We start from the raw sequence: 27,958 nt of genomic DNA, 5'->3' as shown, positions 1-27,958 counted from the left end.
GAAATGTGGAAAACGTCCAATGAATTTAGCGTTGCAACATTATTTTTCATTCACATTTCACAAACATAGCTACTGCTAAGTATGACAAAAAATACGCAAGCTCAACGCTTCCTGCTCCTAGTTGCTGGCATTGGCTCGAATCCGTCATCATCTGAGATCTCGTCGTCACTGATCTCCAACGGCTTCTGCGTCGACCCCTTTCCCTTTTGGGTTGTACGCTGAGACTGTGAAAAGTTGAGAGTCGTTTGTTTTCCACGCGCTGCCGTGCTACGTGTTGCTGCGACCCGTTTCGGGGGAGCTGGCTTTGCCTTGGGTTTGGGTGGAGGAGCCTCCTCAAAATCGTCTTCTTCATCAACCGCCATTGCATCTTCGTCGTCGTCGTCGTCGTCGCTATCCTCAAAGGGCCTCTTTTTCCGACTGCTCCTTGCCGGGGCCTTCTTGGCTGGTGCAACTACCTTGGGGGCTGCCCGTGATGGAGCTGTTCTTTTCGTTGGCTCAGGCTCTTCTTCAAAATCGTCCATGAATGTGTCCCCATCAGTCTCTCGTCGGGTCGAAGCACCCTTGCCACGTCCACGATTAGACTTGGGTGCCGACCCTGTATCTTGTTCGTCATCCTCATCTTCGTCAAGCTCAATGACCGAACGGGGATTGGTAGCCCATGGGCCTTCAATGTCCGAGTCGTAACCATCCGGTTGCGGTACATTGATACGCCTTTTCTTTGACTTGTGTCCCGCTTCAAACTTTGACGCTTGCTTCTTGAACAGTGCGGCCATTTCCTTTTCGACATCGTTTTCATCCGTCTCGAGTGCCATCATACCCTTGACCTGGGTAGTCAAGGAGTCAATGACAACGTCCTCCATCGCTCGTTTGTCATCCTTGCTGACGAACTGGTTGACAGCATCACCCATCTGCTTCTGTGGTAAGATTTTGACCGATTGCGCGGCAAGGTAGTCTGATACCAATTCTTCCACCTTCAGGATGTCTATATTGCCATCCTCTGCCATAACATTAGGGATCGTCAGGGACTTTTTGTCTTCTGTTGTTATTTTTTTTTTTTTTTTTTTGTTTTTTCCTGTCAGTATATGTTCAAACCCCACGGAACTGTGCAGTCGACTTACTGGAGCTTGCTCCGACACCCGACTTCTTACGATAAAAGTAGATGACATCGTTTGTATTTGCCACTTTGCCAGCGAAGCGATTGGAGAATCTTTGAGGGTTTTCAAGCTTAAATTCACCACCGTCCGGTGCGCTATGCTCGACCTTGAGGCGAATAAGTGGCAGAGGCATTTCCGCTGGGCCTGGTGTTGGGTTGCCCTCTAGCGATTGCAACTTCAACCACTGCTCCTTGGCTTCTTTGATCATATCGTGAACAATTGATATAAGCTGTTCAGTAACCTTGGCTCTATTGTCCTTATCCTTGGCAAGCTTCTTAAGCTTGGGCTCTTGGGATAGGACGATTTCCTTGGTGACAAATGGTCGCACTGTCTTGAGCGGGACCTTCTCGACCTGAAATTGCTTGCCGGTAACAGAGAGAACGGCAACGTGCTTTGTCTTGGCTTCTCCCGGGACCAGCGAAGTTGCTACTGACGATCCTGGCTGCATGACGTGAAACCGAGTCTCTGGGTTCTCGATCGGGTAGATCAGACACTCATGTTCATGGCCCCAGACGACCAGGTCCATCCACTCGGGCAAAAAGTTCTCGGGAAGGTAGCTCGTGGCTGTGTGGGCATGATGATTCTGGTGGACCGTTAGAAGGTTGAACCAATCCTCCTTGGCCTGATTTGGCCGAAAGAACTTGACGTGATTGTCGCGAAATGTCCGGTGCATGCGCTCATCTCGTACATTGCTGATACCAAAAAGAGCCAACTTGGTGCGGCCCTTCTGCAGCAAAACCGGCTTTACCTCAATGTTGTCTGCCTCGGGCACACGACCAAAGTAGTTGACCAGCCCCGCAGCCTGTAGGAGATCGAGTGAGCAGAAATGACCGTCCCCGCTGGGATCGTCGTGGTTGCCATGGATAGAGAAGACGGGAATGGAGATGTTTATGTCTGGATCCTCGTAGTTGACATGGCCAAATGCACCCTCGAAAACCTCTGCGGCATCACACAGAAACTCGAGCTCGCAAGGTTTCATCCCCAAACAATTTTGCCGAAGACTGCGAATAACCTGGTACATGGACTTCCGGGAGGGTTTGTTATCGTGAAAGAGATCACCACCGAGAAGAACCATGTCAACCTGCATCAGGCGAAAGGGGTATTAGCAGCTGAACATGAGCCCCGTGAGCTCATCTCAAGTCTTACATCCTTCTCTCTGGCGAGTTGCATCACTTCGTCGAACGTCCTCCAGCTATCGTCCCGCCGAACCGGATCACGCTCGTTGTAGCCAACATGGTTATCAGTCGCAACGAGTATGCGAATGGAGTCGGGACCTAGAATTTGTCAGAGACGTTGGCTGCCTTATTTCATATCAAACTAAATTGCCAAAAAGGCAACAACACTGCTAGCAGCTCACCGTTATTGGTTGAAGGTGCCATGTTGAGGCATAAATCAAATTATTGTGTACCAATCACATCCCAGAATCTGTATTTTGTTGAAATCCATGCCCAGTTGACAGGAAATCAGTTGCTGCCTCAGAGTCGAGCAATTCGTAAAGAGACAGCCACTTGATGGGGGAAGCGAGGGGAAGAAGGAAGAATCTCATTCGCGACGCGATTGTCATCTCCAAACGGCACACGAAATCACGTGTACGACCGGAAACCAGCCCCACTGGTTCCACATCAGAACCCTGTAAGTCCAAGGTTACCACCCACGCGTCGAAATCTGGAGGGGCACTTTATTCCAGCCTTACAACGTCATTCCCCAGAGCTCCATCCTCTTGAAGCTAGCTGGAAGGTACCGTACCTTACTTAGCAAGCCTGCCTACCTACCCTACCTTACCTAGGTGCAAAGGTTATTAATCTCTCTGGCCTACCAGGGGCCATATGTCCAAATAATACGGTGCCATGTTCCAGATTTGATATCTTTGTTGTTTTCAGTCAGCAAGTTCCTTATTGAACGGACCAAATTAATGGCTACCCCGACAGCAAGAGGTCCTGATCGGCCTGGTGCACACGATGCACAGCAAAATCAAGTACCCGATGGGCCTTTAACCTTGGACGAAACACGTCGGGTTGCAGAGCTACATAGAAGAGACCTGGCCAGTCGAAGAATTCAAGGTATGTTTTTGCAACAAAGAGCTGGCCGTCTTGGGCCAAACCAGAACTTCCCACCTTTCGAGCAGCCATTGTGGTCAGGTTTGAGCCTACTTACTCACATATCGATCGTGCTCAGCGGAACAGGCAGATGATTTTGACACTACGGACGAGTATGACGACGATCCAGCAGAGGTTGGAGATGACTTGTCAGATGAGGAAGACCCTAACTGGAACAACGGGGAGCTCCCAGGCGAAAACCACGTTATGGTCGGTGGTGACATCGACGTTGATGTACACGACGAAGACCCCAATCCTGACGAATACGACTACGACGAAATGGAGGATACCACCCCCGTCTTTGATCCTGCCGCTATAGGCCTCAAAGAGATCAACAACCTCGCCCACTTTAGTGTGAGCAGCCACAAGCCAGGAAATGGTGTTGCAGAGCTCCTGAGCGACGACCTCGATAAGTACTGGCAGTAAGTTGGTGGCGCTCTCGGGTTCTTGGTGGGATAAAAACTTGTGTGAACATTCATCAGAATCATGGCAGGTAAAGCAGTTGGCTGACCATCTCCTCATCTGTCCAGATCGGACGGACAACAACCCCATCTTTTGACAATACATTTCCTCCGACGCGTGGAGATTCGTGCAATTCGCTTCTATGTTGATTACCTGCAGGATGAGTCCTACACACCGATCCACATATTGTGGTATGCCGGCACTGGCCACCATGATCTGATGCAATTTGGGGAGCAGGCACTGGTGGACCCTCGCGGCTGGCAAGAGATCAAAATTGAAGGTTGCGGCGGCGGTCACGATGGTAACTCGTTGTGTTGCTATATTGTGCAGATGCATGTCAAGGAGAATCACCAAAACGGCAAGGATACGCACATTCGAGGCATCAAAATATACGCCTTGGACGACAATGCCCCACGAACGAGTGGAGGTGGAGCCGGTGATGCCGTGACCGCTGAACGGTCACCTCGCCCAACTGCGTCGGGGTCGTTGGCATCACAGCGAGGTCTTTTGGGCGAACTCGGCGAGGATGCTGCGGTCGATGACAACAACCCACGAACGCCACAAACCAAGAGAGCCGGACCAACACAATCTTCTTCAATTGTTGACTTGGAAGGTATGACGGTACCGGATTTCGTGCGCGAACCTGAGCTTCGCTGAGTCGGAAGGGCCTGTATGCTATGGTATCTCTTCACACATGCGGAGAGTCTGGTGTTTTTTTTTTTTCTCTCTCTCTCTCTCTCTCTCTCTCTCTCTCTCTCTCTCTCTCTCTCTCTCTCTCTCTCTCTCTCTAATCATTTGGTCACTTTCATTTTCACACCTCGGCTATAGCTTTATGATACCCCTAGATTTTGATAATGCAGTTTATGTGCGCTGCAGACAGGACTCTGTGTGCACGGTTGGTTTCCAAGGCAGGATGGATAAGACCATGTTCGAACTTTGGTCAAAAGACAACCCTATGCTAGTGGTAGTACCGGTGCTGAACCTGGCAAATGGAGGCATCCTAAAACTCATTTCACAGAGTAAATAAGGGGCGCTATATTAGCCAAGAAGGACAAGTGACTTGCAGTTCATAATAGCCAGTCGGTTGTAAGTATTTTGACCGGGCTTTGTGCAGACATGTCCACTCTTTGAGCACATGTGCTGGAGTAGCAATGGTCAACCAGAGTTGATGGTCACCAAACCCTGGTAGTGTACATATATCAACCAAGTTTAACAGAACTGTAAAGCGAAGTACCATCAAGAAGCGTGCGATTTTATATCTACCTACTCCCTATCCTCGCCCATGTCTTCAACCCAGATGGCCTCTTCTCTTTCAAGCATTATCTATCTAAAGCTACAACCGAATGAACAGGCTTGATGCCTGAGGTGATGCCGCCCCCCCGATCCGAATGGAATGCTACCAATATGCCCCAATGCAGTGCTTCCCGAAATGTGATAGTACACCAGTACAACGACCGCCAAAATGCTGATAACACAATGCTTGAGAATGTTCAAGATGACAAAAGAAATAAGTTATTGCGATTTCCCTCTTTCGCGAATTGCACACGCGTCGTGGGCAGGACTATCCACCTCCGTGCTTTGCTCCACGAACTCGCTTCAGTCATGCCTGAAAGTACACTTGTCGCCCTTTGCGCACTTTCCACTTGACCAGAACATGCAAGGCTTGGTCCCGATCAGGTCACGGTTAATGCCTGGTCGTTTCTCCCTACGATTGAACCGGTCCTTGTTGGATGATTGATGGTCTCGGTCCCTCCTGCCACCGTCATATCCGCCTTGTCGATCATCATTACCATTAACCCTGGACGTCTTCCAGTCGCCGTCCTCCACCTGTTGCTGTTGTTGTTGTTGTTGCTGGCCTTGAGAGGCTGCCCATTGCGTCCATTGTTGCATGTACGCTTGTTGCCCAGGGTCGGCCGCCGCTGCGCCTCCGAGAAGCGCTTGTATCTGTGCAGCATTCAATTGCGCCGCTGGAGCTGGCGCAGCTGGCGCAGCACCACCCAGTGCCGATAGAACAGCCTGCAACTGAGCATTCGCATCCGAAGCAGCTGGGACGGCAGCTGGAGGCGCCACAGAGACCTGTGGTTGCTGTTGTTGTTGTTGCTGCTGCTGCTGCTGATAGTATTGAGCGTATTGCTGTGCGTAGTTTTGTTGCTGTTGCTGTTGCATCGCTGCCTGGATCTGAGCCGGGTCTTGACCGATCTGCGCATAGTACCTGGCCCAAGCAGCAGCGTGCTCCTCTGCGCTGGGTGTCGCGGTACTAGACTGCTGCTGCTGTACCACCGCCGCAGCCTCGGCTTCCTTTCGCAGTCTCTCCTGCTCTGCTGCCTGGGCAGCACGTTCCTTGTCGCGATTGTAACCTAGCCACCACTCCTTTATTCGCTCAGGATCGCTGATATAACTGGGAGGCTCAACCGCTGGAAATGGCTTGCCCTTGAGTTTGTGCACCAACTCTTCGACAGCGTCGACAGCTTGCTGAACAGCGAGATCATGGTGGTTGAACCGACGCTTGGTCCTGGGATACTCGGGGTCAGATGGATCTTTGTTGACCCATTTCAGAACAGAATCCGACGACAGCAAGCGGAGAGATTGCTCACTGTCAGGCAGTGAAGATATGGTGGGAATTTGGGTCGAAGACGGAGGTAGAGGTGCGTGATGGGCCTCTAGAGGGGCCGCGGTACTTGTTGCGAGCCGCTGGTGGAGGCGCACGATTGCATTGTTGGTTGCCTGCTTGATTCCGAAGTGCTCTACTTCCCGCCACCTTGTGTGCATCTCTTCGAGCTTGGCAGTGCCAGGTGGTAACGGCATCGCGTTCTCTGCAGCCGGTGGTGATTGCACTGCATCGGCGGGCTTCGGAGAGGCTGGTGTTGGCGGAATATCGGCCGCATCAAGGTAGAAAGCATGAGTGACCTCCTTCATGCGATCTTCCATGACCTTCCTTTCCATGTCGCTGGCGGGTTTTACACCAGCGCGCCTGACGAAATTGGCCATGCGCTTGGCTTCTGGGAAAGAGCTGAAGTTGATGGCGGTAGGATCGCTCCATGGGCGGTCCGGACCTTCGTCTTCGTCGTCGACATCCAGGCCCTTCTTTAGACCTTGCTTCAACATCATGCCTTCAGATCTATCATCCATGGCGTGCCGAACCATGCTGCTTCCTCTGCCCTCATCCTCTTCAGCATCTTTGTGGAAAAGACGAACTTCCGTCAACGCCTCACCCTCCTTCCATGTGACTCGAAGCTTGCGCCGTTGTTCTTTGCGGAGCCGTTTCTCTTTCTCCTCGACCGTCTCACTTGGTTCTTCATCGAGGTCCATCTTGGCAGCCGGTACAGGGGCTTTCTTTGGCTGAGCAATCTCACTGAGCAAAGATCCAAGCCGGGATACGCTAGAGGATGCTTGGGCTTTCGGCGTGACAGCCTTCTTCAACTTGGCGATATCTTGTTTGAGCCCCTCATCCTGGGCAGAGATGCCTGAATCCAGTCGGCTTGACTCTGACTTGGACTGATCAGGTCGCGCTACTGGCTTGGCAAGCGGGCGAGATTTTCCAGGAAGCAATTTTCCTGCCCCAGCAATCGCGGGAGTCGTCGACGTCAGTTTTGGACCAGCCTTCAGAGATCCCGTTTCCGAGCTACCAGAAGTCGGGTTTCCAGCCAACTTCTTCGTGGCCGGCCCATCAGAATCGTCCTCTCTAGGCCGTTTGGAAGGTGATGAGTCTGAAGGGGTCCTGAGAGTCTTAAAAGATTTTCCCAAGATGCCAGACGATGAAGGCACCTTCTTCATTTCCGCTGAAATTTTTGGAACAGACAGGGGTGCCATCGGAGCAGTCGCTGCTTTCCTTGATGCCTTCTCCTCATTCTCCTTGTTCTTCTTGATGGTTTCAAGAATTTCGCCCACCAAAGTTTTGACCTCGTCGTCACCCTTGACTAAAAATCTCTTGGAGACCTTGTCAAATTTGAGCCTACTGATAAGTAGCTCCTCGGGCAGAGATATAAAGAGCGACAGTAGGCGTAGAATCGCCTTGGGGAACTGTCCACTAAAATCTCCCGCGTTGAAGCAATCCCGAAGCGAGGTGACCAGGTTTCCCGTCAGGGGGCGGTTTCCACCAAGATTCTCAAGCACGGCCATGTCACCCTTTTCATACGCTGCATCTATGGCCCGGTAAAGAAGTCTTTGCTCACGCGCCAATGCTTTTTTCACCTTTTCCTTTTCAGGGGAATCATCAGCTGCAGCGTCCAGCTGTTGCTTGAGCGTCTTTATTTTTTCGGAATAACCCTTGATGAGGTCGCCGAAGTTCTTGACGGCTTGTTTGATGGCATCAGACGTTCGTTTGCCACTGTCCAGGTGAACTATGCCGATTGCGTCCCAAGCCGCAGCTTCGCCAGCATCAGACGGTCGCTCTTCACTCCGAGCAGGTGCCTACAATTTGGGTTAGATAAATAATAATAAGAGTAGGTTAGAGTTTATAGATACTCACTATGTCTTCACCAAGTGCCAGCTTTCTTAGCCCGTCTCTAACATTAGGTGATATGCCTAGTAATCTGTCAGTCACATTGCTGCTCCTGTATATTGTGCTCTGGCAATGCTTACCGAATTTGTAGTCCTTTCGTAGCAGCATGTCCAGGGCATTTAGCCTATTTTCGATGTTTTCCTCAGTGGCCTGCCCCTCGTTGACCTTGACAAATTGGCTTAGGAGCTCCGCAGGCAACAGATCATCCCGTCCCATAACCTTAACACCCAGGGACTTATCCGAGTCACAGAGCACCAAAGGCTCTGGCAGGGCAAGGGTCTGTGCACTCAGAGTACCTCCAATCACGAGACTCGGCAGACCAGTCCAGCCAATCCGCGGACGGTCCTTATTTGCAACCGCAGGATCGCGATCGGGCAGATGCGGTTGTATAGCTGGGCTAGCAGTTGATTTGCTTGCATTTACTTTCGGCTGGGATGGCTGTGGCGTCTGTACGGGAGCGGCGGCAGGCGCTGATACTGGCACCGGTGTTGATGAAGGAGCTGCCCCTGTCAAGTACGCAGGAAGCTGCTGTTGTTGTGGATAGTATGGAGGCTGGGATGAGATAGTATGGGTATTTGGTGACTGGACATTCGTCGGCTGTAAACGGGACGGATGCGTATCGATCACCTCTGCGGGAACTGCGTGATGACCTGTGGTCTGTGGCATGGCGGAACCGGAAGCTAAATGCATCGTTTGACGATTGGGTGCCTGATCTTGAGGGGCCCCGAAAGACTGTGAATATATCGCATTATGCTGCATGGTAGACGTAGCAGGGGCCCGCGACTGGGGTGCAGTGTGCTGCTGGGGTCCCAGATCACTCGAAGCAGCGAAAGTCGACGTGACGAAGTTATTTTTATTGCCCATGGTCGAACCCGAGACTGCCCGCTGAGAGCTATCCACGATAGGAGAATTAATGGGGGCATGACCATGCGGGTGGACATGGCTATTGTGGCCAAGCTGAGTTGCGGCACCATGACTATGCTCAAGCTGACCGTTGACATTATGCTGTGCATAGCTATAGGGCGAAGGATCTGCAGCGGAGTTCTGGAGGATGTTGGATGACTGCTGTTGTTGGTGCTGCTGTTGAAGCTGATGCTGTTGTTGCTGCTGCCGCTGTTGTTGAATGTGATTCTGCTGAATCTGCACATGGCTCTGTTGCTGCTGCTGGTGATGTTGTTGCTGCAGGTGTTGTTGTTGTTGCTGCTGCGGCTGCTGCTGCTGACGTTGTTGCTGTTGCGCATGGAATTGCTGCCTCTGAGCTGCCTGCTGCTGTTGCTGTTGTTGTAATGACTGTAGTTGAGGGTGAGGTTGTGCTTGTATATGTGGCTGGTGATGGGGCTGTTGCAGCTCAGTGGGTTGCCGTTGCGCTTGCTGTTGCCGTTGTGGAGCCTGAAGCTGATGCTGTTGCTGCTGTTGAGGATGCACAGGAGACTGGGTATGCGTTCGGAAATCCTGACCTCCCGGTATCATGTAATGGGTCTCCTGTTGACCAGGCACATGAAAGCTCCCCGATGGCATATGCTGGTTCATCTGCCGGTTCTGCTGCCCAGGATGATTTTGTCCATGGTACAGTTGTGTACCCTGAAAAGGCTCAACATACCCGGTGTGGGCAGTTGACGACAAGTATGGATCGTTGTGGCTGCCTGGGTGTGAGCTGAAAGTATTATAGCCAGAGTTCCGCGCAGCATTGACTGGTTGGTGTGATGAATGTTGTTGGGATTGATGTGATTGCTGTGGTTGCTGTGGTTGTGGTTGTGATTGTTGTTGTTGTTGTTGTTGTGATGGGAATCCAAAGGCAGTCTGATCAGTCCCGAAGAACGAACTGTTATCGAATGCGCTCGAATCATCTTCAAAGGTTATGGCATCGTGTAAAGTATTCGGCTCGTAGTGAAACGAGGCCTGCAAGTGTCCATCCGTATACGCCTGCGCCGCGCTGTAAAGGCCTTGGGGCCCGACATCGCCACTGCCTGCAAAGTGATGAAACTGGCTACCTTGGCCTTGAGCCATACCGATTAATTACGACCCTATTGGGGTCAAACCAAACCAACTTGATGTGATACTAAAGCGTAGGGCAGCAGGTTGTGGCCCCGCTAATTGCATAAATCAGCGCCTGGTCGCTACGTAGTCATGCAACAAGCCGTAGTTTCAACCCGACTTACATTGGACCGCTAAGCCCCACCACCCAAAACAGGGTGCAGTTCTTGGAAGCACAGTTCTTGTTTTGTCTTGTACTCTTGTATTGATTGCAGAACAATAATGCACCGGAAAACTTCCATGTATCGATCTCAGATGTCCCTGAACTCGAAATTACCGTGGTGGTGCTATTGTGCAGATTCAAGGGATGGGTACCTAAGTAGACAGACAGTCAAAGAGTTAAGGTGTTTGTGGAGGCCGATATGGTGTGTCGATCCGATTGATGATGTGTCGGGGATGGCCCCAGGGTTGTGCACAAGCTAAGCCTAATTCGGTTTCGTAGTGGGACCTGGGTACATAAAGGCCAATCAGCTTGAGGTTCGACGGAAGACCTCTTGAAACTAGCATGCTATGCGTCAAGAGGTAACGAAAGCAGTATTCGCGACAAGTCGATTGGATAGAAGGGATTGGGTCTTGGATGATGTTAATGGGTAAAGGGGGAATGTCGATGCAATGTTGAATGGAAAAAGAATCAGCAACACCAGTGCAGTGAAAGAAGACAAAGACAAATAAATTGATAAAGAAGAGAAAGGGAGAAAAAAAAAAACAAGAGAAAACAAAAAAAAGAGAAGGAAGGGAAAAAAAGGAGAGAAACAAAAGCGCTCCCCGATTCTCAACTTTGTACTGCAAATCCTGTCGAATGCGCACTTTGATGGAAGATTTTCGGTGGGTTGGCCGACGGAGCTTGTAAGCAGCGAGAGAGAGAGAGCTCAAGGTTTTGGTTTTGGGGTGGTCCCCGCCCAGGGGCAGAACAAAGCTGCATTTGGTGGGTAGTTGCCTGCCTTTGGGGACTTGGCAGCAATGAAAAGATGCTTTCGGTCATGCTCAAGCTCCGGATTATAGTGCATTGGTTTTGATCCAGTAACATCTGGTTCTCTTCAGCTGCCTGCTGTCAAGTCCCAGTGTACAAGTCATTTTGATTTTGCGCTTGATCTGCTGAGCTGCAGCAATTATGAAAAGGGGGCCTCCCTATACTCCCCACTGGAGGAATTTGACGCCCTGCAACTGTCCGCTCCCGTCAAACTTTCCTCTTGTTTGCTAAGTCGACCAAGTGTCTTTTGTTTTTGAATTTCGCATTTTGAGGTTCGCGAAAAATCCGAGACCGATTGGAAAACATGCAGTTGGGAAGATGGCTGACGAGGAACAAATAATACAAAGACGAGGCATAATTTGTCCACTGGATGTTTAGATGTGCGTTTGTGTTGTGGTAGGGTAGGTAAGGTAGGAAGGGGAAAGGTCAAAATGCTGGGACGGAAGAAGCTGGATGGGTTGGGGAGTAGTTTGTTTGCATACCCTTCTGGCCTTGTGACCAACCTGCTTGATGTCAAGAAATGGGTGAGCCAAGTCGCCTCACGTTTGTTTTGGCTTCCACTGCAAAATTATGGTGCTTTGCGTTTGCGTGAGATCTACCCCCAGGCAGCAGCAGCCAGACCAGACCAGTTTCACGGTCGACTCCTCCTCCAGAATTGAGAAAAAAGAATCATAAAGTTACGACATGGCCTTTTGTGAGCGATCCTGCAGTTAATCTGCTTTGACAGAGACGGCAGACAAGTGTCTACTTTTTTGAGGTTTCTGTTCCAGCCAGCAACCGGACACGGTCGCGCTCCCTGTGCGCGTGGCGTCTGTCTGTCCGGCGTATGCTCGACTGGCAATCAAATTTAATCCAAGTAATCAGAGTTTTGCGGACGCAGAGTTGAGAAGGCTCTGCGGGAATTGGCTAGAGGTCTGGAACGCAGGTGATTTTGCTCGCGTATTTGAGGCCTAAGATGACCGACGCGAGATGTATGCGTGGGAAGAGGAACTGTGCAGTAGAGTGGTGCTCAGGAAAATCAGAGGGAGGAAGAGAGAAAAGGTTTGGCAGGTAGGTAAGGTAATTAATTAGGTAGTGTTTCGCAATCAGCGCAAGCTCCAGGCCTGGCAACAACCACTTTCCCTGTGTCTGGAATGTACGCGCACGGCTGCTGTGCTTGGCTCAAATATCCACCCTGGCCAATAGCCAAATGCTCTTTGTCCCGCAGACCCACATTCGGACCTTCTATGCAGCCGGGTTCCAAGTGAGACCCAAATCTCCAATCGGTTTAGCTTGCCCGCCATTGTTCTTTGGAGAACAGGTGGGTCCTTCTACCTCAGTAGGACGTCAACGTGTCAAGCTGCAGGCGCGAGCATCGTTGTGAATTGGAAGCGGGTATTGAAACAGCTTCAATTTGTTAGTTCAATATATCTCACGTTTTACCTGGCGTACATACCTTACATACTATAACCAAGTCTCCAACAGGTGCATTGCTCGCCGAAATCTTCCCCAACCCACGACGTGAAAAGAAGTCTGGAATTGTATCCTAGCTCTCACTCTGCCACGCTGTCATTTGCTGCGTTCCCGTTCAAGACAGCGAACATCGGTGCCACCAACAAACAGCCAGGGGATCAGCCAGCCGAAGCCCAAAGCCACTCATCCGCTTTCCCTGGACCACGCGCGCGCATAACGATTCCAACTTAGGAATACCATCCCAGCGTGCGTTCCGGGCCCTGAAAGTCATCCCAGGTTGCGGGCGATTCTGAGCATCCACCTTTTGCGATTTCATCGGTAGTGCTTCAGCCACATTTAGACAGCCATGGCGGCCCGCGGCAACTCCTTACGGGACCGCCAGATAGGTCAGCCCTCTGCGCTCCGACTTGGCAAAGCTGCGACATGTAGCTAACATTTTGACAGCCTCGCTACGCAAGATATTCAACCTCAACAATGACGTCGAACCGAGCGATAACGAGGAGTCTCTGGCCAGTGGCACGCTAAACCCTTCGTCTCCCATTCTCAACGCCGATGGCGAGCCGATCTGGAAGGTGCTGGTCTTTGATGATCTGGGCCGTGATGTTATCAGCAGTGTCCTGAGAGTTAGTGACCTGCGGTCGATGGGAGTTACTATGCATATGTATGCCACCTTGATTTCAATCCTTGGCCTGGCGAGTTTTTCGACGCTGACTTAGCCAACCGGTTTTATCGGTGCTCAGGCATATTTCAGCATCAAGACACCCAATACCGGACGTTCCAGTAATGTATTTGCTTGAGCCGCACCAGAAGAACCTCGAGGCCATAACCAACGACCTCCAAAAGGGTCTCTACTCACCGGCCTACATCAACTTCCTGTCGTCGATACCCCGGCCTCTCCTGGAAGACTTTGCGACACAAACAGCTACTGCGGGAACCTCGGACCACATCGCGCAACTCTTTGATCAGTATCTGAACTTTGTCGTTGCGGAGCCAGACCTGTTCAGCTTAGGGATGCAAAAAGAACACACGTACTGGGCTTTGAACAGCGCCAAGACGAACGACGAAGAACTGGATAATGTGGTCGACCGAATTGTCAGCGGTCTATTCAGCGTTATAGTTACCATGGGTAAGTAGTTATTTGCGCTCACAACTTGTCGGCTCACTAGTGCGGGCCGTGCTGACCCCAATAAGGTGCGATTCCTATCATCAGATGCCCGAAATCGGCAGCCGCCGAGATGATATCTGCGAAGCTAGATCGCAAGCTTCGTGATCACATTCTCAACTCCAAGGACAACCTCTTCTCCGCCTCAAATCGCTCAGGCTCATCCTCAGCAACGCCCGGACCAAGGCCAGTTCTGATCATTCTGGATCGCAACGTGGATCTTACACCCATGCTCTCCCACTCTTGGACCTACCAGTCTCTAGTACACGATGTGCTCAACATGAAGTTAAACCGTATCACAATCGAAACGCCCGTGGATGAGAGCAATCCTACCAAGGGTGTGACGCGCAAGTCATACGACCTCAATGCAAACGACTTTTTCTGGGAGAGGAACGCGGGGGCACCCTTTCCCCAGGTTGCCGAGGATATCGATGCTGAATTGACAAAGTATAAGGAGGAAGCTGCTGCTATAACCAAAAAGACTGGCGTGACAGACCTTGAGGATTTGCAGAACGATACCAGTGCAAGCGCACAGCATCTCAAAGCTGCAATTACACTCCTCCCTGAGTTGCGAGAGCGGAAGGCTACTTTGGATATGCACATGAACATCCTCGCCGCGCTGTTAACTGGCATCAAGAACAGGCAGCTGGATAACTACTTCCAAATTGAGGAGACTGTTACAAAGCAGACTAAAGCCCAGATCCTCGAAACAATCAAGGACGATAATAAGGGTAACAACCCGGTGGATAAGCTGCGGCTGTTCATCATTTGGTTTCTGAGTGCGGAACAGGACCTGAGCAGACAGGAATGGCAGCAATTCGAGGAGGCGCTGGTGGCTACTGGTGTAGATGTTACCTGCCTGCCGTACATACGACAGTAAGTTATTGTTCCCTGGAAGCAGGTTGTCGGGGCTGTTCATGACTGACCAGATACAAATAGGGTCCGGGCAACAACCAAAATGACACAATTAACAACCATAAACTCATCGGGTGCACAACCCCAACAATCTTCGGACCTCTTCGGACGCTTTTCCAACATCGGATCCAACATTGGCTCTCGCCTTCGTGACCAGCTCAAAGAGTCAGGTGTACCCACCAATGCTATCAGTGCAAACTTCGACTCCATCATTGGTGGCATAAAGACATTTCTCCCAGCAAACCGTGACCTCACGGTTACCAAGATTGTCGAGTCAATCATGGATCCTTCGGCCGCATCGTCCTCGGCTATCGCAAAGACGGAGCATTATCTCTACTTTGATCCACGCTCCGCCAATGCTCGAGGAACGGTACCGCCACCGTCGGCCGTACGGTCCGGCACCGCTCCCACTTCCACCCCTGGCGGACTTCCGGGAGCTGGTGGTCCCGGAGCCGCGGCGAGCTTCGGTCAGAGGCGACAGGGCTTCACCGAAGCAGTAGTTTTTACTGTCGGTGGCGGGAGTATGGATGAGTATGGGAACTTGCAGGAGTGGGTTGCTCGCACTAGTGGAAGCGGTGATCGGGTGCGGAGAAGAGTGGTCTACGGAAGCACAGAAATGGTCAATGCTACCGAATTTATTACGCAGGAGCTCGACAGGCTGGGCAAGGAGGTTGCCTCTTAGAGTAAAATTGCAGACTAGCGAATGTCCAATGTGAAATCCAAACGCTGGCCTATCGAAACGAATCAGACCAACCATGTGCTCAATCCAACATTGGAAGTTTGAATGATTGATTCACGAAGCTGTTTTTGAACCCCCTCCGAAATACTAAAGGGTCCACATAGTAACCGCAATGTGAGGCATCTCCCTGACATTGGATAGAATGAATGATGATCACGTAATTCTTTTTTTTTTTTTTTCTCTCTCTTTTTCTTCACAATATTGGGTCAGGATATGGTTTTAGTTCCAAGTGAGAATCGCTTTGTATCTAGCTACTTGACCCATGGTCTTGACAGGGTATTATTCCAAACGCGCTGGTAGAAAACAAAAGTCTTGATACAAAACCAAATACTGCAGACGCGGAAAGCAAAAAGGAAAAGGATATCAATATAGTGAGATGTACCAAGTTTGATTCCCATTACTGAGAACGTGGCACAGGTGTGTGAAATATGGTAGGATCGGTGCGGATTCAAGCATCAAGCCAGCCGCGAGCGAAACAGAAGTGAAAAAAGAAAAAAAGAAAAAAAACATGAACAAGTCATTTCGTCATCGTGACAACCCTCATAATCAGGGGAGCAAGGTTACTTAAACGCCCCTAAACATGCGAACAACCAAGAACCACATGGCTCCGATAAACTTGAACCCAGATAATGCGGCGACACTGTACAGCACTACGGCCATGTAGATAGTTGAACGCTGTTCTTTGCTTTCCGCGGTCGTGTTGGGTGTGATCTTGTCCAGACCGGCAGTCGATAGTACAACGGCGGCTAAGCCGAAGTTCGTCACCATCCAAAGAAGGACGACAACTGTACGGACACCTCGATAGTAGTCCAACTGCTTCTCATCAAGCTGTGAGGGAGTGGGTGCCTTCTTTTCCTCAACATATTTATGTGAAAACACGGCAAGTTCGCGCTCGTACATAGTGTTGAGATCCGCCTCGTCTGGCAAGTCGGCTTTTCCTGTTCCGTCCTTGGTGCTGACTGAAGGTAGCTTGTCTGGTTTATCGTCACCCTTCGTACCCCAGGAGATATCGTGGGTGTTGCAAAAGGCGTAAACGTTGAGCACATTGGTGAAGGTCGGCGAGAGCAGCATGTACTGCACTAGAGAAGTGAACATGTGCCATGGGTCGAACATCATGAGCGAGGCGATCAGCCAGATGCCGTATGTGGACATGATGGACAAAATCAGAGTCACTACGACCTGGTCCTTAAGAAGCTCAGGTACTGAGAGACCACGCTGAGCGTCCGCCATTATCGCCTTGACGGAGATGAATACGGCAGCAAAGAGAAGATAGCTGCACAGGAGAAGAGTTTAAGTTAGTTTCGCATACGGAGAGAGTAAGTTTTCATGTCAACATGTACGTACCAGAAAATGATAGCCCAGAAGTAAATCATTGCCAAGTAGTACGGCCCAGATCCCGCAGGACGGTTGCCCATGGCTAACACGAAGCAAGTGATCAAGGATACGCCGTAAAGCCATTCAAAACAGACTCCCAGGATCTTACCCGTGGTCCCCAACAAGGTATCGTCGCCCAGACTAGTAGTAAGGATCTTGAAAACCAGGAAGAAGTTGCCGATAGCGAACCATGCGAAAATCATGTTGATCGTGTTGAATGTGAATTCGATGAAGAAGGCGATCTTTCGGAAGAATGAATGGTCAGAGCGGAAGAACTGATAGAAGTGGGCGATGGCGTAAATGGCGGCAAAGAAGGAGCCGTTCAGCCAACGACGCCGCTGGAGAATCAACTCTGTAGCCGTGTCTGGCACGTCCGTCTCGCCAGTTGCCGACTTGACATATTGGAGAATCCAATGGCAGTTCCGCTTCGTTACGAGTTCGAAACAGAGAATTCGATCCTCGGCAAGGTACATGTTCGCCGTGAAGATTCCTGCACCTGCACCGTGAAGCTTCTCACCGGCAAAGTACTTCTCCAATGGACCTTGGCCGTTCTTGTCATTCTGCAGCGCAATGTAGCGGTAGGCCGAAAAGGCACCGGGCAAGACTGAGATGAATCCGAAGGCAGACTCGAGCGGCTTGTCCAGGATGTTACTCATCTTGTACTCGAAATTTTGTGCTGCAACCAAGGGGTTGAACAAGTTTTTGCCGCCCGTACCTGTTTTTTGGGTTTAATTGTTAGTCAAAAGCTATTTCGATAGCTTTTCAGGGGAAATACGAACCCAACATAGCCTTGATTTCGCCACAGGCTCCGGCGCACATGGGCTCGAGGTCGAAAGCTTTCCACAGATGATAGATAGAATTACCACCTGGCTTGGTTCCAGCGTCGAGAAGTACACATATGTTTGGGTTCAGAACACGACCAAATGCCGAGAAGAACCACCTGTGAGAGTTGATCTTCTTCTGGTTGTTCTCTTTCAGGCAGAACAGAAGCTGCACAGGCTGCTGGCGTGGCAACAGCTGAACCACATCGTTCTTGAGAGCCATGCCGATTTGTGTGGTGTATTCATAGATATGCGCCGTGGTAGGCTTGTCGTCGACGTTCTGCCTGGCAATACCCTCTTGGTACACACCCAAACCGGCTAGTAACGCCCTGGTTCTGGGATTGATTTTGGCGCGACCATCGCTAACAATGCAGACGACGATCTTCTTCCATGCCTCCTTTCCCCACGTCTTGCTCTCAGGTCGTTTGCACATGTACTCGACGTTCTTGAAGACACCAATCATTGTCCTGGCGAAAAGAACTTCATCTTCGTTGTACATGGTGACCACGATGAACAATTCTGTTTCACGCGGTTTGCTGAATAACCTTTGACGGAGAGTGAACTTCTCGTCATAGAAGTCGTTGGGGTCGCAGGTGGCTGCAGAATAGCGCATGTGCGTGAACTCGTCCCGCTCTCCGTGAGGAAACTGGTTAAGGAGCTTTGGGGGCACAGGGCAGTCCAGCACCAGGTTTCCCATGTAGAGCGGAACTCGCTTGACAGTCTTCCATCTCTTCAGCCCACCCTGCTGCTGCGGTTGTTGAGGATTGTCTGAGTATCGGCCATACGAATCCTGCTGTGGAAGAAGTGGCCGCCCATCATGGTCATAACCCGGTTCGCCGTAGGGAGTTTGACCTTCGTTTGGCGTAGGAGTATATGTCGGGTTATAGTATGCATCATGATGCTGCTCGGGATTGACCGAGTACTCTTCCCTGTAGCCACCAGGCTGCTGCTGATAGCCTACCTCACTCATGTTCGCCATCGAGTGCTGTGTGAAGTTAGCGCTCTGATGAATGGGAATAACAGGGCATTAAAAGACGACCTACTGCCGTGTGAAGTTGAAGCTGGTCGCTAGGCGTATGTCTTCCGGGGCCCATTGGGATATCAAGGTTGCTGGCATTGTTCATCCCTGGCCTGCCGTACGGCGCATCGTCCAACTGGTAGCCATGCTGGAGAGGATGACCCGGCGAAGGCGTCCGGTGAGGTGGCGGGCGGTTGTTCATTGGGCGGCGGTTATCGAAGTAATCGTCGTCTGTAAGTTGTGACGGGTGTTAGAGGACTGGAAAAGAAAGGCGGGGCTCGGTCTATAGTCGATGGTATCAAGGCAGTAAGCCCGTAGCCAGAAGTAAGAGCAAGAAACACGCGGGTGTTGAAGAAGTGAATGTATGAGATGAATTGCCTCTGAGCAAAGAAAAGGGCGCCGAAGCTTGTATTCTTGCGCCAGGCAAGTGAATGGCTATACGGAGCAAGTATTCATCCAAAGATAGTACAAAAGAAGAAACTTGACTTTCCGGACCACCAAGGCGCAAGAAAAGGTCGGGGAATATGCCGGAAGGTGGAAACGTAGGGGACCGTGTCGTCAGGACCTCTAAGTGGTGCTTGCAGTGGAGGCGGAGTGGTCACAGATTGAGGTACTAGAAAGGGGTGGGCGGCATGGATGTGGGATGAAAAAGTTCGGCCGAGGAAGGGGTTCGAGGAACTTGCCTAAACGATTGTACGCCATTGTTGATGTGTTGGATGAAGCGTAAACGCCAACGCGTGCTTCTTTTCTTCTCTTTGCGCAGAGAACCGACTACCTAGGATGGTATGTCGAAACAATGGAATTTGACGAGCGGCTGGGCGTGAGTTGTCGTACCAGTCGCAAACCAGGCGACGTGACTGACAGCAGGATTCTCGCGCCTGAATGTAAAATGTCTCTGGATGCTTGAACCCTTAGGTGGGAATGTGCGCCGCGTATTGTCGTTGGAAGCGCCACGCAGGTTATGGGACGAATGAATCAACGCTTGCCCGTCAGCCGCGGTTGGTTTGAGCCCCTATTTTTTCGGCTATGCTTGGCGACCTGTTGTGGTACGTGGTACTTATGGGTACCTATCTAATTAATTCCCCAGCAGCGACGCCTATTCGCGGATTCTTGGTCGTAAAGTTAGGGATAAGAATAACTGCCAGTTGATGCAGGAGGCGATTCGTCGGCACGTCTGAACAGGTCAAAGATTGACGCGGGAGCAGTCAAAGAGGAACGGTGGTTTCGAAGTTCAAACCAGGCAATTAATCACCACCCCCAGCATAGAGGGTACTGCTGTATGTAATTAGGTGGTTTATGACCTGCTTTGCCGTAAGCACCCTAGAAAGAGGTGGTTTGACGTCCGAGCTCGATGCTGGCGGCTGGCGGGAATTCGGAACTTGATCGCAGTCCCAGCGGCAGAGAAGAGGCTCCTCTCCCCAAGATTGTTAATTCGAAATGCGACCTCGAAGAAAAACCTGGCGTTTCAGATCAAGCGCGGGTCGGCGCAATGACTTTCTACGTACTACTGCAAGGCAAGAGCGGAGCCACGCGTGACGTCGCCCGGTGGGCATTTCTGACAGATTGTAGAATATAATTGGCCTTCAAGCCCGAGGGCGCCCAGGGCAAGCAGCGACGATCTGCCCCATTTGTTTTGCCCCTGGCAATCAAATCCAGGCCGAAACATTAGCTTGAACAGGTACAGAATTTGACAAGTCAACTTGACAGAATCTTACTGTGTGCGCTTTTTTGACTTTGTCTTTTTTTAAAGTTGGTCAGAATTCCAGTCAGAAAACGATACTAATTATCGGATATCTAGCACTAAAGTGTAAATGATAATTAGAACTAGAGGTGTCAGCTCTTCATGCAAAAGATTGATTTCTTGTCAAAGCCCCCTAGTACCATAATCAAACTATGTATTTCGTACAACCCTTGAAATGAAGCTTTGTTGATGTTGTCTCAATTCATTTCCCAGTTCTATCGACAATGTCATGTTCCTGCAGCACCCGGTCACGACGAAATAATTTCAGTGCGTGGTTCCGACGCAAAATGTATACCTCGTACATTCGATGTTCCGACCAGATCGTCAGATTTGTCGTGGCTGTTTAGACAGGTCGCAAAAGTCGGGTGGCTGTTTTGACTACAGCCCTTCCTTCCGTCCCGCAACAAGTACTACTCTGTATAATGTAACCCCAGCACCACGTGAGTGCTGTTTCGAGGCTGTGTCTCTGGGTAAGCCGGTCTGGATTTCTATTTTTTTCTACTTTTTTTTGTTTTACTTTTCGGTATTTTGGTTATTACAAGGGAGTATCTCCATAGCTTCATCCTTTGTCAAAAAAAGAGATAACCCTTGAGAGCGTGAACACGCAAGCTCCTTTGGGTTGTGGATTAATATGGGTGCTTCCTAAGCTACCAAATCCGAAATAGATAGGCCCGAATGTCTTGGGATGATTGAGACTGCATGTCATGCATGCGTAAATCAAAAAGTATACTTATCTAAGTAAGGTAAGGTACATTGCAGTAGCTTGACTAGGTACGAAGGTTGACATGATTGGCAGCCCATGGAGACAATCGCTCATGTTTTCCTAGCGTGGCTGCGACAACTGTTCTCTAGCATTCCCTTGCCTGTTATGCCTGCCATTGATGAACTTGGGCGACGCGTCTTCCAGCAAGGTTTTCGTCGAAATGGAGCCCCCACGATTCAAATAAAGAATTCTCGCCACACCAAGCAATGCTCGGTGGCTAAGCTTACTGGGGGGATGCGGAGATTTAGGAGGCCTCGCTGTAGGTCATAAATTGATTTGTTGACCCTGATTGGCTGTTTTTTTAAAGACAATACAACGTCAACAAGGCATGTAGACCGTTGAAGCATCCGTTGGCTGTGGTTTGCTTTGGATTTGCTCTGCTGGTGGCGCCCCCACAACGTTCGTACTTGAATAGGTCACATGCGAGATCTCACCACGACTTGACGAATATCCTCGCCTCCTTACGAATTTGCATCTTGGCATCGACTCCATTCGGCGGCCTCGTCAATTGGTTTCCGCGGCTGTAACCGCGGCCATTTCACGTATGTTACCTTGCCAAGTTGTATCGATCAGCTGTGAGGTCTCTTGGAGGCCCTAATACCTTGCAAGTTCTATGGCTTACAGGTGATTATTCGACAATGATTAGGTTTATAGACTTTTAAGCCTCAAGCTCACAAACTACCGTTACATCCACCGACTGAGGTTGCATACACTACTACATCTTATCGCGATGATGTGTTTTGACAACTTCTCGCAGATGTATTCGATAATTTCGATTTCATGACAATAAATTACTTTGGCGTAAATCGGGCTACCCTCCGTGCATGGCAATGAAGTGTAATTCGGGGGCATCGTTTTTACCACCCTTCTGTTTCCTACTCCAATCACATCGCATGTATAAACTTAAACTGGATTCAAACATCGCTTCAGGTTTGTTCATGATTTTCCGCATGTCCCAAAGGACCCAGTACCAATTTGGGCAAGTCAACAAGCTCTGTTCATATCGAGAGCTAGGTAAGTTGTTGCAGTACGACGTAGTTATTTTCAGCCCCACCCCCCGCACTCCGTGATCGGTGACTACAGTTGGCACGCAAAGTCAAATTTGAAAATGACACTTTGTGTGGCTCTGACTCCCTTACGAAAGCACGAAAGGGATCACAAAGTAAACTATTTATCCCAAACTCGAGAGAGTGTACTTTGTCGTCGTCTGCTGGATAAGACGACCGTCGATTAGGCTGTACATCCAATCACTGGGGATCATTAATTAGGGAGCCCGGTCATCGAGAAAATCAGTCAGGTCAGAGCGATTCTAAGGTAACTTGGGAGGCAAAAGTCACTGAACAGGGCGCCAGGCAACGGAAAGAAAATGGCATCCGAATCTTTTATCATCAAGACGCCCAGCTCGTCCGCCAATATTGGCCCCGGGTTCGATGTGATCGGCCTCGCGCTGTCCCTCTACTTGGAGCTACATGTCACCATTGACCGCTCCAAGGGCACCAGCTCAAGCCCGCTCAACTGTCGCGTGACGTACGAGGGCGATGGGGAGGAGTCGGGAGACATCCCGCTAGACCCTGACGCGAACCTCATCACCCGTGTGGCTCTGTATGTCCTGCGATGCCATGGCCAGCGTGCGTTCCCAGTCGAGACCCATGTGCACATCAAGAACCCCATCCCGCTGGGAAGGGGACTTGGTTCTTCAGGATCTGCCGTGGTTGCTGGTGTGATGCTGGGTAAAATGGTCGGAAAGCTGGATCATCTAGATGATAACAGATTATTCGACTTTTGTTTGATGATCGGTCAGTTGTCACCTCCCAAAGCCTTGTTTATTTCAGTATATTCTTTGCCTCATATCGTCGACTGTAAGCATGGAAGCTGTGTATTGACTCAATTATACATCCACAGAGAGGCATCCGGACAATGTGGGAGCTGCACTTTTTGGCGGCTTTGTCGGAACATATCTGAACCCACTGAAGCCTGAGGATGTGGCCCGCACCGAGATACCACTCAGCGAGGTCCTCCCTGCACCTGCCGGCGGCATTGACACCGGTGCTACCCCGCCAGAGCCGCCACACGGTATAGGCCATCACATCAAGTTCCCATGGGCTCCTGAAATCAAGGCCGTGGCTATCATCCCCAACTTTGAGGTCGCGACTGCCAAGGCGCGCGAAGTGCTGCCGGCACAGTATTCCAGATCCGATGTGGTGGGTGATAGAGACTATAACAACTGCTTGATTTGTTGACGAGATAAAAGCTAACGGGAGATGTTCTAGACCTTCAATCTGCAGAGGATAGCCCTCCTTCCTGTAGCACTCGGCCAATCGCCTCCTGATTCGGGACTAATCTACCTTGCTATGCAAGATAAGCTGCACCAGCCATACCGCCAAACACTGATTCCCGGTCTGACTGATATCGTCGAATCGATGACGCCTAGTACCCAGCCGGGGCTGCTGGGTGTATGCCTGTCGGGAGCAGGTCCAACCATACTTGCGCTGGCCACGGACAACTTTGAACAGATTGCGGAACGCATCATTGCCAAGTTCAAGACACAAAACATCACTTGTAGTTGGAAGCTGCTCGAGCCAGCCGAGGGGACTCAGGTTATTCGACAATAGAGCAAACTGTGGAATCAAATCGATACCCTTTGATGCAAGTGAATTTCTCGCTGTGGCTGCTGTGACAACGTAGGGGTGTATAAAGGGCAACTTGTTAAGGGATGTGAATGATCACGTCCACCAGCAAGTAACAGTCGTGCAGGGTAGGTACTCGTGCAATGTTGAAGAGTTGGCATGAAGTTAAACTGTAATTGTTAACCAAAACCCAACCTGCATACGACGTAGTTACGATGTACCGTGGCTTTGGTAGATTGTTACCAACACCGGGGCAATCCGACATTGTCATCTGTCTAGACCAAAAATGAAGTTTAACCCAAGATGGGCTATCCAAGTCTGGTGGTTCGACTTCGGGTGAATTAGGGAGGTGTAGACAATTGTTTTATTGGGCAGGAAAATGGAAATTTCTCGTTTTGTCAATTCAGCTTGACTTTGTAGCCAACCAGAACACGCTCCAAGTTACCAGGGTTCCCGCCTATTCATAGTAGATTGGCAGACAGGGGTTGGATCAATCAGCCCACCCCCATGAAAACTTTTGGTTAGATGGGACGACAATGACTGTGGAGTTTGCGAAAATGATCCCACAGGACAAGTCAAGCTGGTTGCTTACACTCAAATGCCGCACTGTGATTGGTCCATATTGCGGCGGAGTCTTTGCATCTGGTGGTAATACTGTAAAATGGCACGATTGGAATACCGCAGAGCTTCGATATGGACCACTCTAGTCGTGCTCTGCCTGCTCGGTTGCTCCGCCATCTGGCCATGAAGCTATTCCAGATGCCCGAACTGTCGGGAACTCGCCCTCTCGCAGGCACAATCAAGGGTTTTCTCGGGATTGGATCCAATTCTCCATTGTAGAACCTTCAGTATAAGACAGCTTGCACTCAGCCGTCATTGTAATACGTCCATAGAATGTATTCCCATCATCAACATAAAACAAACCCACTGGAAACATCTCCATTCCGTCCTTACTGGTAGAGCCTCAATCTCCACTCAGCATCACACAGAAACATCACTAAAACCAATCAACAACACTTCAAACCCCTTGTCAACATTCTTCATAAAAATGTCGCCAGTCCTTGCCCGAGCCGCCGCCATCCGCAACGCCGCCGTTACCGGCACGAGGCAATTCTCGCTCATGGCTGCCATGCGCAACATGGCTCGCTCCTTTGAGCCTCACCCCTTCCAACGTCTACCCAACACCCAGAAGCCGCAAGCTGCCGACTATGCCAAGATCTTCAAGCGTTCCGGCAAGACTGTCATGATGTGAGCCCACAATATGTCCCTATCCGAGGCTGTACCAAAGTCAAACCTGAGTTCCACCTGCTAACCGGTTCCTCTCCGCAGCTACTTCCCCGGCATGGCCTTGATCCTTGGCTGGCCCCTTATGGCCCAGAAGATGCTCGATGGTCACGTCTAAGTTCGTCACAGCCAATATGATGACCATCCATCCTTTGGCTAATTTCGGATCTAATACTCCTCGGGATTTTTCTTCAACATAATCGTGGCTTGGATGTCTTAAAGCATCAACTTGTATATACAATGGGATAAAGGGGGGCGTTTCTGGAGTTCAGGACCCAGGCAATACTTGACCTGGCGTTCCTGGGAGTTATTATACCTAAATAGAGAACCGGACCACTGCTATTTGAGCCTATACAGGAAATCGATGTTTACTTTGTCAGCCGTCTGATCTATCTGCCGATGTTTTGGAATGTTTGGAAGTTACGTGAGATATCACTTACATGCATCAAATGAGACACTACTTCGCTGGGGAGATGCTGAGAGTTCCCTCGCTGACCTAAGCTGCGAAACAGGTCATTGACGCTCTCCGGGGCGATTCAATTCCAGTCAATGAATGCTCTCTTGGAAACGAACACAAACTTGAGCTGAAGACAGAATGTGACCAACACGAACAGAAACCAAACATACGAATTCCCTGCACCGCACTAAATATGTATGTAATTTAAGCAGAACAATAAAAAAGGCCGGTCATATTTTTTCCGATCACATCGCCCCTCCGTTGTTGAGGGATTCTGTTTCCGTAATACCAGATATAAGACGATGAGGTGTCAAACGACTGACATGAAGAGACAAATGGGGCAGTATTCGCAACTGACAACACATGACAAAGAAGGGAAAAAGCTGCTCAAGGTTCATCCTTGGGGTTAGGGGATAGTAAGGCAAACCGAAGAAACCGAAAAAGCTAACGAAATAAAATAAAAACCAGTCGGACTGTACACAGTACTTCTATTCGGATCATGCGGTTTTGCCTTCCGGAAGGCAAATCGTCTTCCCCAAAGCCAAGCTATCACAATCAAGTCTTTGGTTTGCGGTCAAAAGGTCGTCGACTTGAACGCCGATCCTTTGCGAAATCGCCCAGCACGTATCGCCCCGTTGAATCACGTAAGGGGTCGCTTTTTCGCCGCACACGACCTTCTGCAAAGCGCGATCGTTACTCAGAATCGAGTCGAAGCCGCCGAGGAGCCAAAAGACGCCGACGAGGAACAGACCTATGAGCGTGAAGAAGTGCAGCAGCGGCATCAGCTCGTGGCGCCACGACGGCCGCTGGGGCTCGAGGTATTGCGTCGACGAGCGCTGCGGCGCCGCAGGCGGTTGCGCCTGTGCCATGTCGGCGGCGTGCGCCCGGAGGATGTCGGTAAACGAGGCGTTGTGGGCCTCGTCGCTGTAGGGTGGCGGCGGGGCCGGTAGGGTCGATGCCCGCGGTCGCTGCTGGCCGACGTTGCTGCGTGTGCCCTCCGAGATCTTGCGTAGTCGACCATAACGGCAGCCTGGTGCCGATTCCCATATGCTGCCGTCTCGTTCATCGCGATACGTATATGTTTCGTCGTCGGCGTCGTATCCAATCCTCACCATGCCCTCCGGCAGGCGTTCCTCGTCCGTATCCAGATGTGACCAACGGCCCATGATTGTGGTGTGATTATGCCAATCTTTTATTGGTAGTATAGAGGAGACGACAGAGATGAAAAGACTCGCAGACAAGAGTAGAGGGAGGGGCAGACTTTTTAATTGATTACGTCTGAGGGTAATGCTAAGTAAGACGGGTTTGAGATTGTTTTGAGCGTGGTGCAGTACAGCTGTAGGTATCAATGAGTGTTATACGAAAAAGTAGGTGTGGTGCTCCAAAATCTGGAACCGTCTGTTTGGATCGCTTAATTCTGTAGGTACGTGTCGGTCTGCAGGAGATGTGCATCAGCACTCCAATGATGCACTAGCCTTTGTCGAACGCGGGGTGTGGATGCCATTAAGAGCCCATGCATGACGTGTTTCAGTTTCACTAACTCTCTGAACTCAGTGGACTGCGCCACCAGGCCACAACGATGGCCAACTGCGTACAGTAATTACTGACCCACGGTATCGAATCACTTATTAATACGCAACCGACTGCACTGCGCTCTTGCCCTGTACCTTGGACTCTAGAAATAACAATTCGTTGTCATGTTAAGTTTATGATCAATTTCTAGCTGATTCTCGCTGGTGGACAAACAGCTGAAGCAACAAAGACCTCTCATTACGCCGCTTGCGTATGCATTTGTACCTAGGTAGGTACTCTTTTCATAGTGATATGCGCATATCGGCAATTGACTTGCGGATTGACATACTGGAAGTCCGAGCCTGCGTCCACACCTACCAAGGGTCGACGCCCCGACATGCTGACCTCTGTCGCAGTAGACTGTGCGTTGGTAAATGTTGCTTTAGTCTTGACGGGCATTGTAGATCGATCTTACGTTGATGCCCATCTCGGTTCGCCGCGAGGGCATCTTTACCATCGGAAATCCCATAGCGGAGTGCACCCTCGAGAAGAAGCCTATGCCTTGAAATCAGTCCTTAACCTAGCGCTACGTACCTTGAGTAGGTACCTAGGTACCTGCTTTGGCTTGACTTGATTCATCAAAAACCGTATGTTGACAAGCAATGGAATATCATATTCAATCGGGACATGCAAACATATCTTTCATCGAAAACACAAATGCTTTTTTGGGAAAGTTTCCAGCATGTTTCTAAGGTTTTCAAAGACATTCCAGCTGTACTGTATGTACCGATGTAGTCTTGGCACCAAGTCGAGTCCTACCCAATTAGGGTTAGTCAGGGACCCCTGTCTACCATGGACAGGTGGAACGCGTCCGAC

The 27,958-nt window shown here is 50.3% G+C and overlaps 11 protein-coding genes across 11 annotated transcripts; 7 read left to right on the top strand and 4 right to left on the bottom strand.

The window, feature by feature from the left end:
- Positions 1–101: 101 nt before the first annotated feature.
- PgNI_01605 (uncharacterized protein) lies at positions 102–2,648 on the bottom strand (the record flags this gene model as incomplete). The annotated part of the gene is made up of 4 exons (XM_031121676.1): positions 2,512–2,648; positions 2,301–2,428; positions 1,119–2,235; positions 102–1,036 (listed from the first exon to the last, which is right to left on the bottom strand). Exons 1-4 carry the CDS (start codon positions 2,531–2,533, stop codon positions 102–104), a joined length of 2,202 nt encoding a protein of 733 aa, XP_030986253.1. The 5' UTR covers positions 2,534–2,648.
- Positions 2,649–3,066: 418 nt separating this feature from the next.
- PgNI_01604 (uncharacterized protein) lies at positions 3,067–4,369 on the top strand (the record flags this gene model as incomplete). The annotated part of the gene is made up of 3 exons (XM_031121675.1): positions 3,067–3,214; positions 3,330–3,672; positions 3,781–4,369. 3 exons carry the CDS (start codon positions 3,067–3,069, stop codon positions 4,367–4,369), a joined length of 1,080 nt encoding a protein of 359 aa, XP_030986252.1.
- A 939-nt stretch (positions 4,370–5,308) lies between these two features.
- On the bottom strand, positions 5,309–10,220 carry PgNI_01603 (uncharacterized protein; the record flags this gene model as incomplete). Its single annotated transcript, XM_031121674.1, has 3 exons — positions 5,309–8,122; positions 8,181–8,236; positions 8,294–10,220. 3 exons carry the CDS (start codon positions 10,218–10,220, stop codon positions 5,309–5,311), a joined length of 4,797 nt encoding a protein of 1,598 aa, XP_030986255.1.
- Positions 10,221–12,613: 2,393 nt separating this feature from the next.
- PgNI_01602 (uncharacterized protein) lies at positions 12,614–15,477 on the top strand. Its single transcript, XM_031121673.1, has 5 exons — positions 12,614–13,055; positions 13,114–13,330; positions 13,410–13,795; positions 13,861–14,707; positions 14,771–15,477. The coding sequence occupies exons 1-5, from the start codon at positions 13,016–13,018 to the stop codon at positions 15,426–15,428; spliced, it is 2,148 nt and encodes a 715-aa protein (XP_030986254.1). The 5' UTR covers positions 12,614–13,015; the 3' UTR covers positions 15,429–15,477.
- A 178-nt stretch (positions 15,478–15,655) lies between these two features.
- Positions 15,656–20,095, bottom strand: PgNI_01601 (uncharacterized protein). The gene is made up of 5 exons (XM_031121672.1): positions 19,382–20,095; positions 18,724–18,929; positions 17,639–18,665; positions 16,830–17,574; positions 15,656–16,758 (listed from the first exon to the last, which is right to left on the bottom strand). The coding sequence occupies exons 1-5, from the start codon at positions 19,398–19,400 to the stop codon at positions 16,050–16,052; spliced, it is 2,706 nt and encodes a 901-aa protein (XP_030986257.1). The 5' UTR covers positions 19,401–20,095; the 3' UTR covers positions 15,656–16,049.
- A 1,466-nt stretch (positions 20,096–21,561) lies between these two features.
- Positions 21,562–22,008, top strand: PgNI_01600 (uncharacterized protein; the record flags this gene model as incomplete). The annotated part of the gene is made up of 2 exons (XM_031121671.1): positions 21,562–21,744; positions 21,849–22,008. A coding segment is annotated over one exon (168 nt), but the record flags the coding sequence as incomplete, so codon positions are not given.
- Positions 22,009–22,366: 358 nt separating this feature from the next.
- On the top strand, positions 22,367–23,959 carry PgNI_01599 (uncharacterized protein). The gene is made up of 3 exons (XM_031121670.1): positions 22,367–22,998; positions 23,105–23,403; positions 23,473–23,959. Exons 1-3 carry the CDS (start codon positions 22,569–22,571, stop codon positions 23,812–23,814), a joined length of 1,071 nt encoding a protein of 356 aa, XP_030986332.1. The 5' UTR covers positions 22,367–22,568; the 3' UTR covers positions 23,815–23,959.
- Positions 23,960–24,568: 609 nt separating this feature from the next.
- PgNI_01598 (uncharacterized protein) lies at positions 24,569–25,567 on the top strand. Its single transcript, XM_031121669.1, has 2 exons — positions 24,569–25,077; positions 25,159–25,567. Exons 1-2 carry the CDS (start codon positions 24,878–24,880, stop codon positions 25,229–25,231), a joined length of 273 nt encoding a protein of 90 aa, XP_030986331.1. The 5' UTR covers positions 24,569–24,877; the 3' UTR covers positions 25,232–25,567.
- Positions 25,568–25,893: 326 nt separating this feature from the next.
- On the top strand, positions 25,894–26,520 carry PgNI_01597 (uncharacterized protein; the record flags this gene model as incomplete). The annotated part of the gene is made up of 2 exons (XM_031121668.1): positions 25,894–25,975; positions 26,054–26,520. 2 exons carry the CDS (start codon positions 25,894–25,896, stop codon positions 26,518–26,520), a joined length of 549 nt encoding a protein of 182 aa, XP_030986368.1.
- PgNI_01596 (uncharacterized protein) lies at positions 26,068–26,736 on the bottom strand (the record flags this gene model as incomplete). The annotated part of the gene is made up of 1 exon (XM_031121667.1): positions 26,068–26,736. The coding sequence occupies one exon, from the start codon at positions 26,734–26,736 to the stop codon at positions 26,068–26,070; it is 669 nt and encodes a 222-aa protein (XP_030986366.1).
- Positions 26,737–27,309: 573 nt separating this feature from the next.
- PgNI_01595 (uncharacterized protein) lies at positions 27,310–27,956 on the top strand. The gene is made up of 2 exons (XM_031121666.1): positions 27,310–27,371; positions 27,502–27,956. Exons 1-2 carry the CDS (start codon positions 27,356–27,358, stop codon positions 27,714–27,716), a joined length of 231 nt encoding a protein of 76 aa, XP_030987397.1. The 5' UTR covers positions 27,310–27,355; the 3' UTR covers positions 27,717–27,956.
- The last annotated feature ends 2 nt before the right edge of the window (positions 27,957–27,958 follow it).

This window comes from Pyricularia grisea (assembly GCF_004355905.1).
Source record: "Pyricularia grisea strain NI907 chromosome Unknown Pyricularia_grisea_NI907_Scaffold_1, whole genome shotgun sequence".
Taxonomy (NCBI): Eukaryota; Fungi; Ascomycota; class Sordariomycetes; order Magnaporthales; family Pyriculariaceae; genus Pyricularia; species Pyricularia grisea.
The sequence above is the reverse complement of the archived record's forward strand: the minus strand, read 5'-3'. Positions and strand labels throughout refer to the sequence as shown.

What these genes read in the sequence shown, in the direction of transcription:
- PgNI_01602 (XM_031121673.1), top strand. Translation starts at nt 13,016, where the DNA reads ATGGCGGCCCGCGGCAACTCCTTACGGGACCGCCAGATAG. An exon ending in ATGGGAGTTACTATGCATAT is followed by an intron (nt 13,331 to 13,409) that starts GTATGCCACCTT and finishes ATCGGTGCTCAG; the next exon opens with GCATATTTCAGCATCAAGAC. An exon ending in CAGCGTTATAGTTACCATGG is followed by an intron (nt 13,796 to 13,860) that starts GTAAGTAGTTAT and finishes GACCCCAATAAG; the next exon opens with GTGCGATTCCTATCATCAGA.
- PgNI_01601 (XM_031121672.1), bottom strand. An exon ending in AGCTTCAACTTCACACGGCA is followed by an intron (nt 18,666 to 18,723) that starts GTAGGTCGTCTT and finishes AACTTCACACAG; the next exon opens with CACTCGATGGCGAACATGAG. An exon ending in TTCTGGGCTATCATTTTCTG is followed by an intron (nt 16,759 to 16,829) that starts GTACGTACATGT and finishes TCTCCTGTGCAG; the next exon opens with CTATCTTCTCTTTGCTGCCG.
- PgNI_01599 (XM_031121670.1), top strand. Translation starts at nt 22,569, where the DNA reads ATGGCATCCGAATCTTTTATCATCAAGACGCCCAGCTCGTCCGCCAAT. An exon ending in CGACTTTTGTTTGATGATCG is followed by an intron (nt 22,999 to 23,104) that starts GTCAGTTGTCAC and finishes ATACATCCACAG; the next exon opens with AGAGGCATCCGGACAATGTG. An exon ending in AGTATTCCAGATCCGATGTG is followed by an intron (nt 23,404 to 23,472) that starts GTGGGTGATAGA and finishes GAGATGTTCTAG; the next exon opens with ACCTTCAATCTGCAGAGGAT.
- PgNI_01598 (XM_031121669.1), top strand. Translation starts at nt 24,878, where the DNA reads ATGTCGCCAGTCCTTGCCCGAGCCGCCGCCATCCGCAACGCCGCCGTT. An exon ending in TCCGGCAAGACTGTCATGAT is followed by an intron (nt 25,078 to 25,158) that starts GTGAGCCCACAA and finishes TCCTCTCCGCAG; the next exon opens with CTACTTCCCCGGCATGGCCT.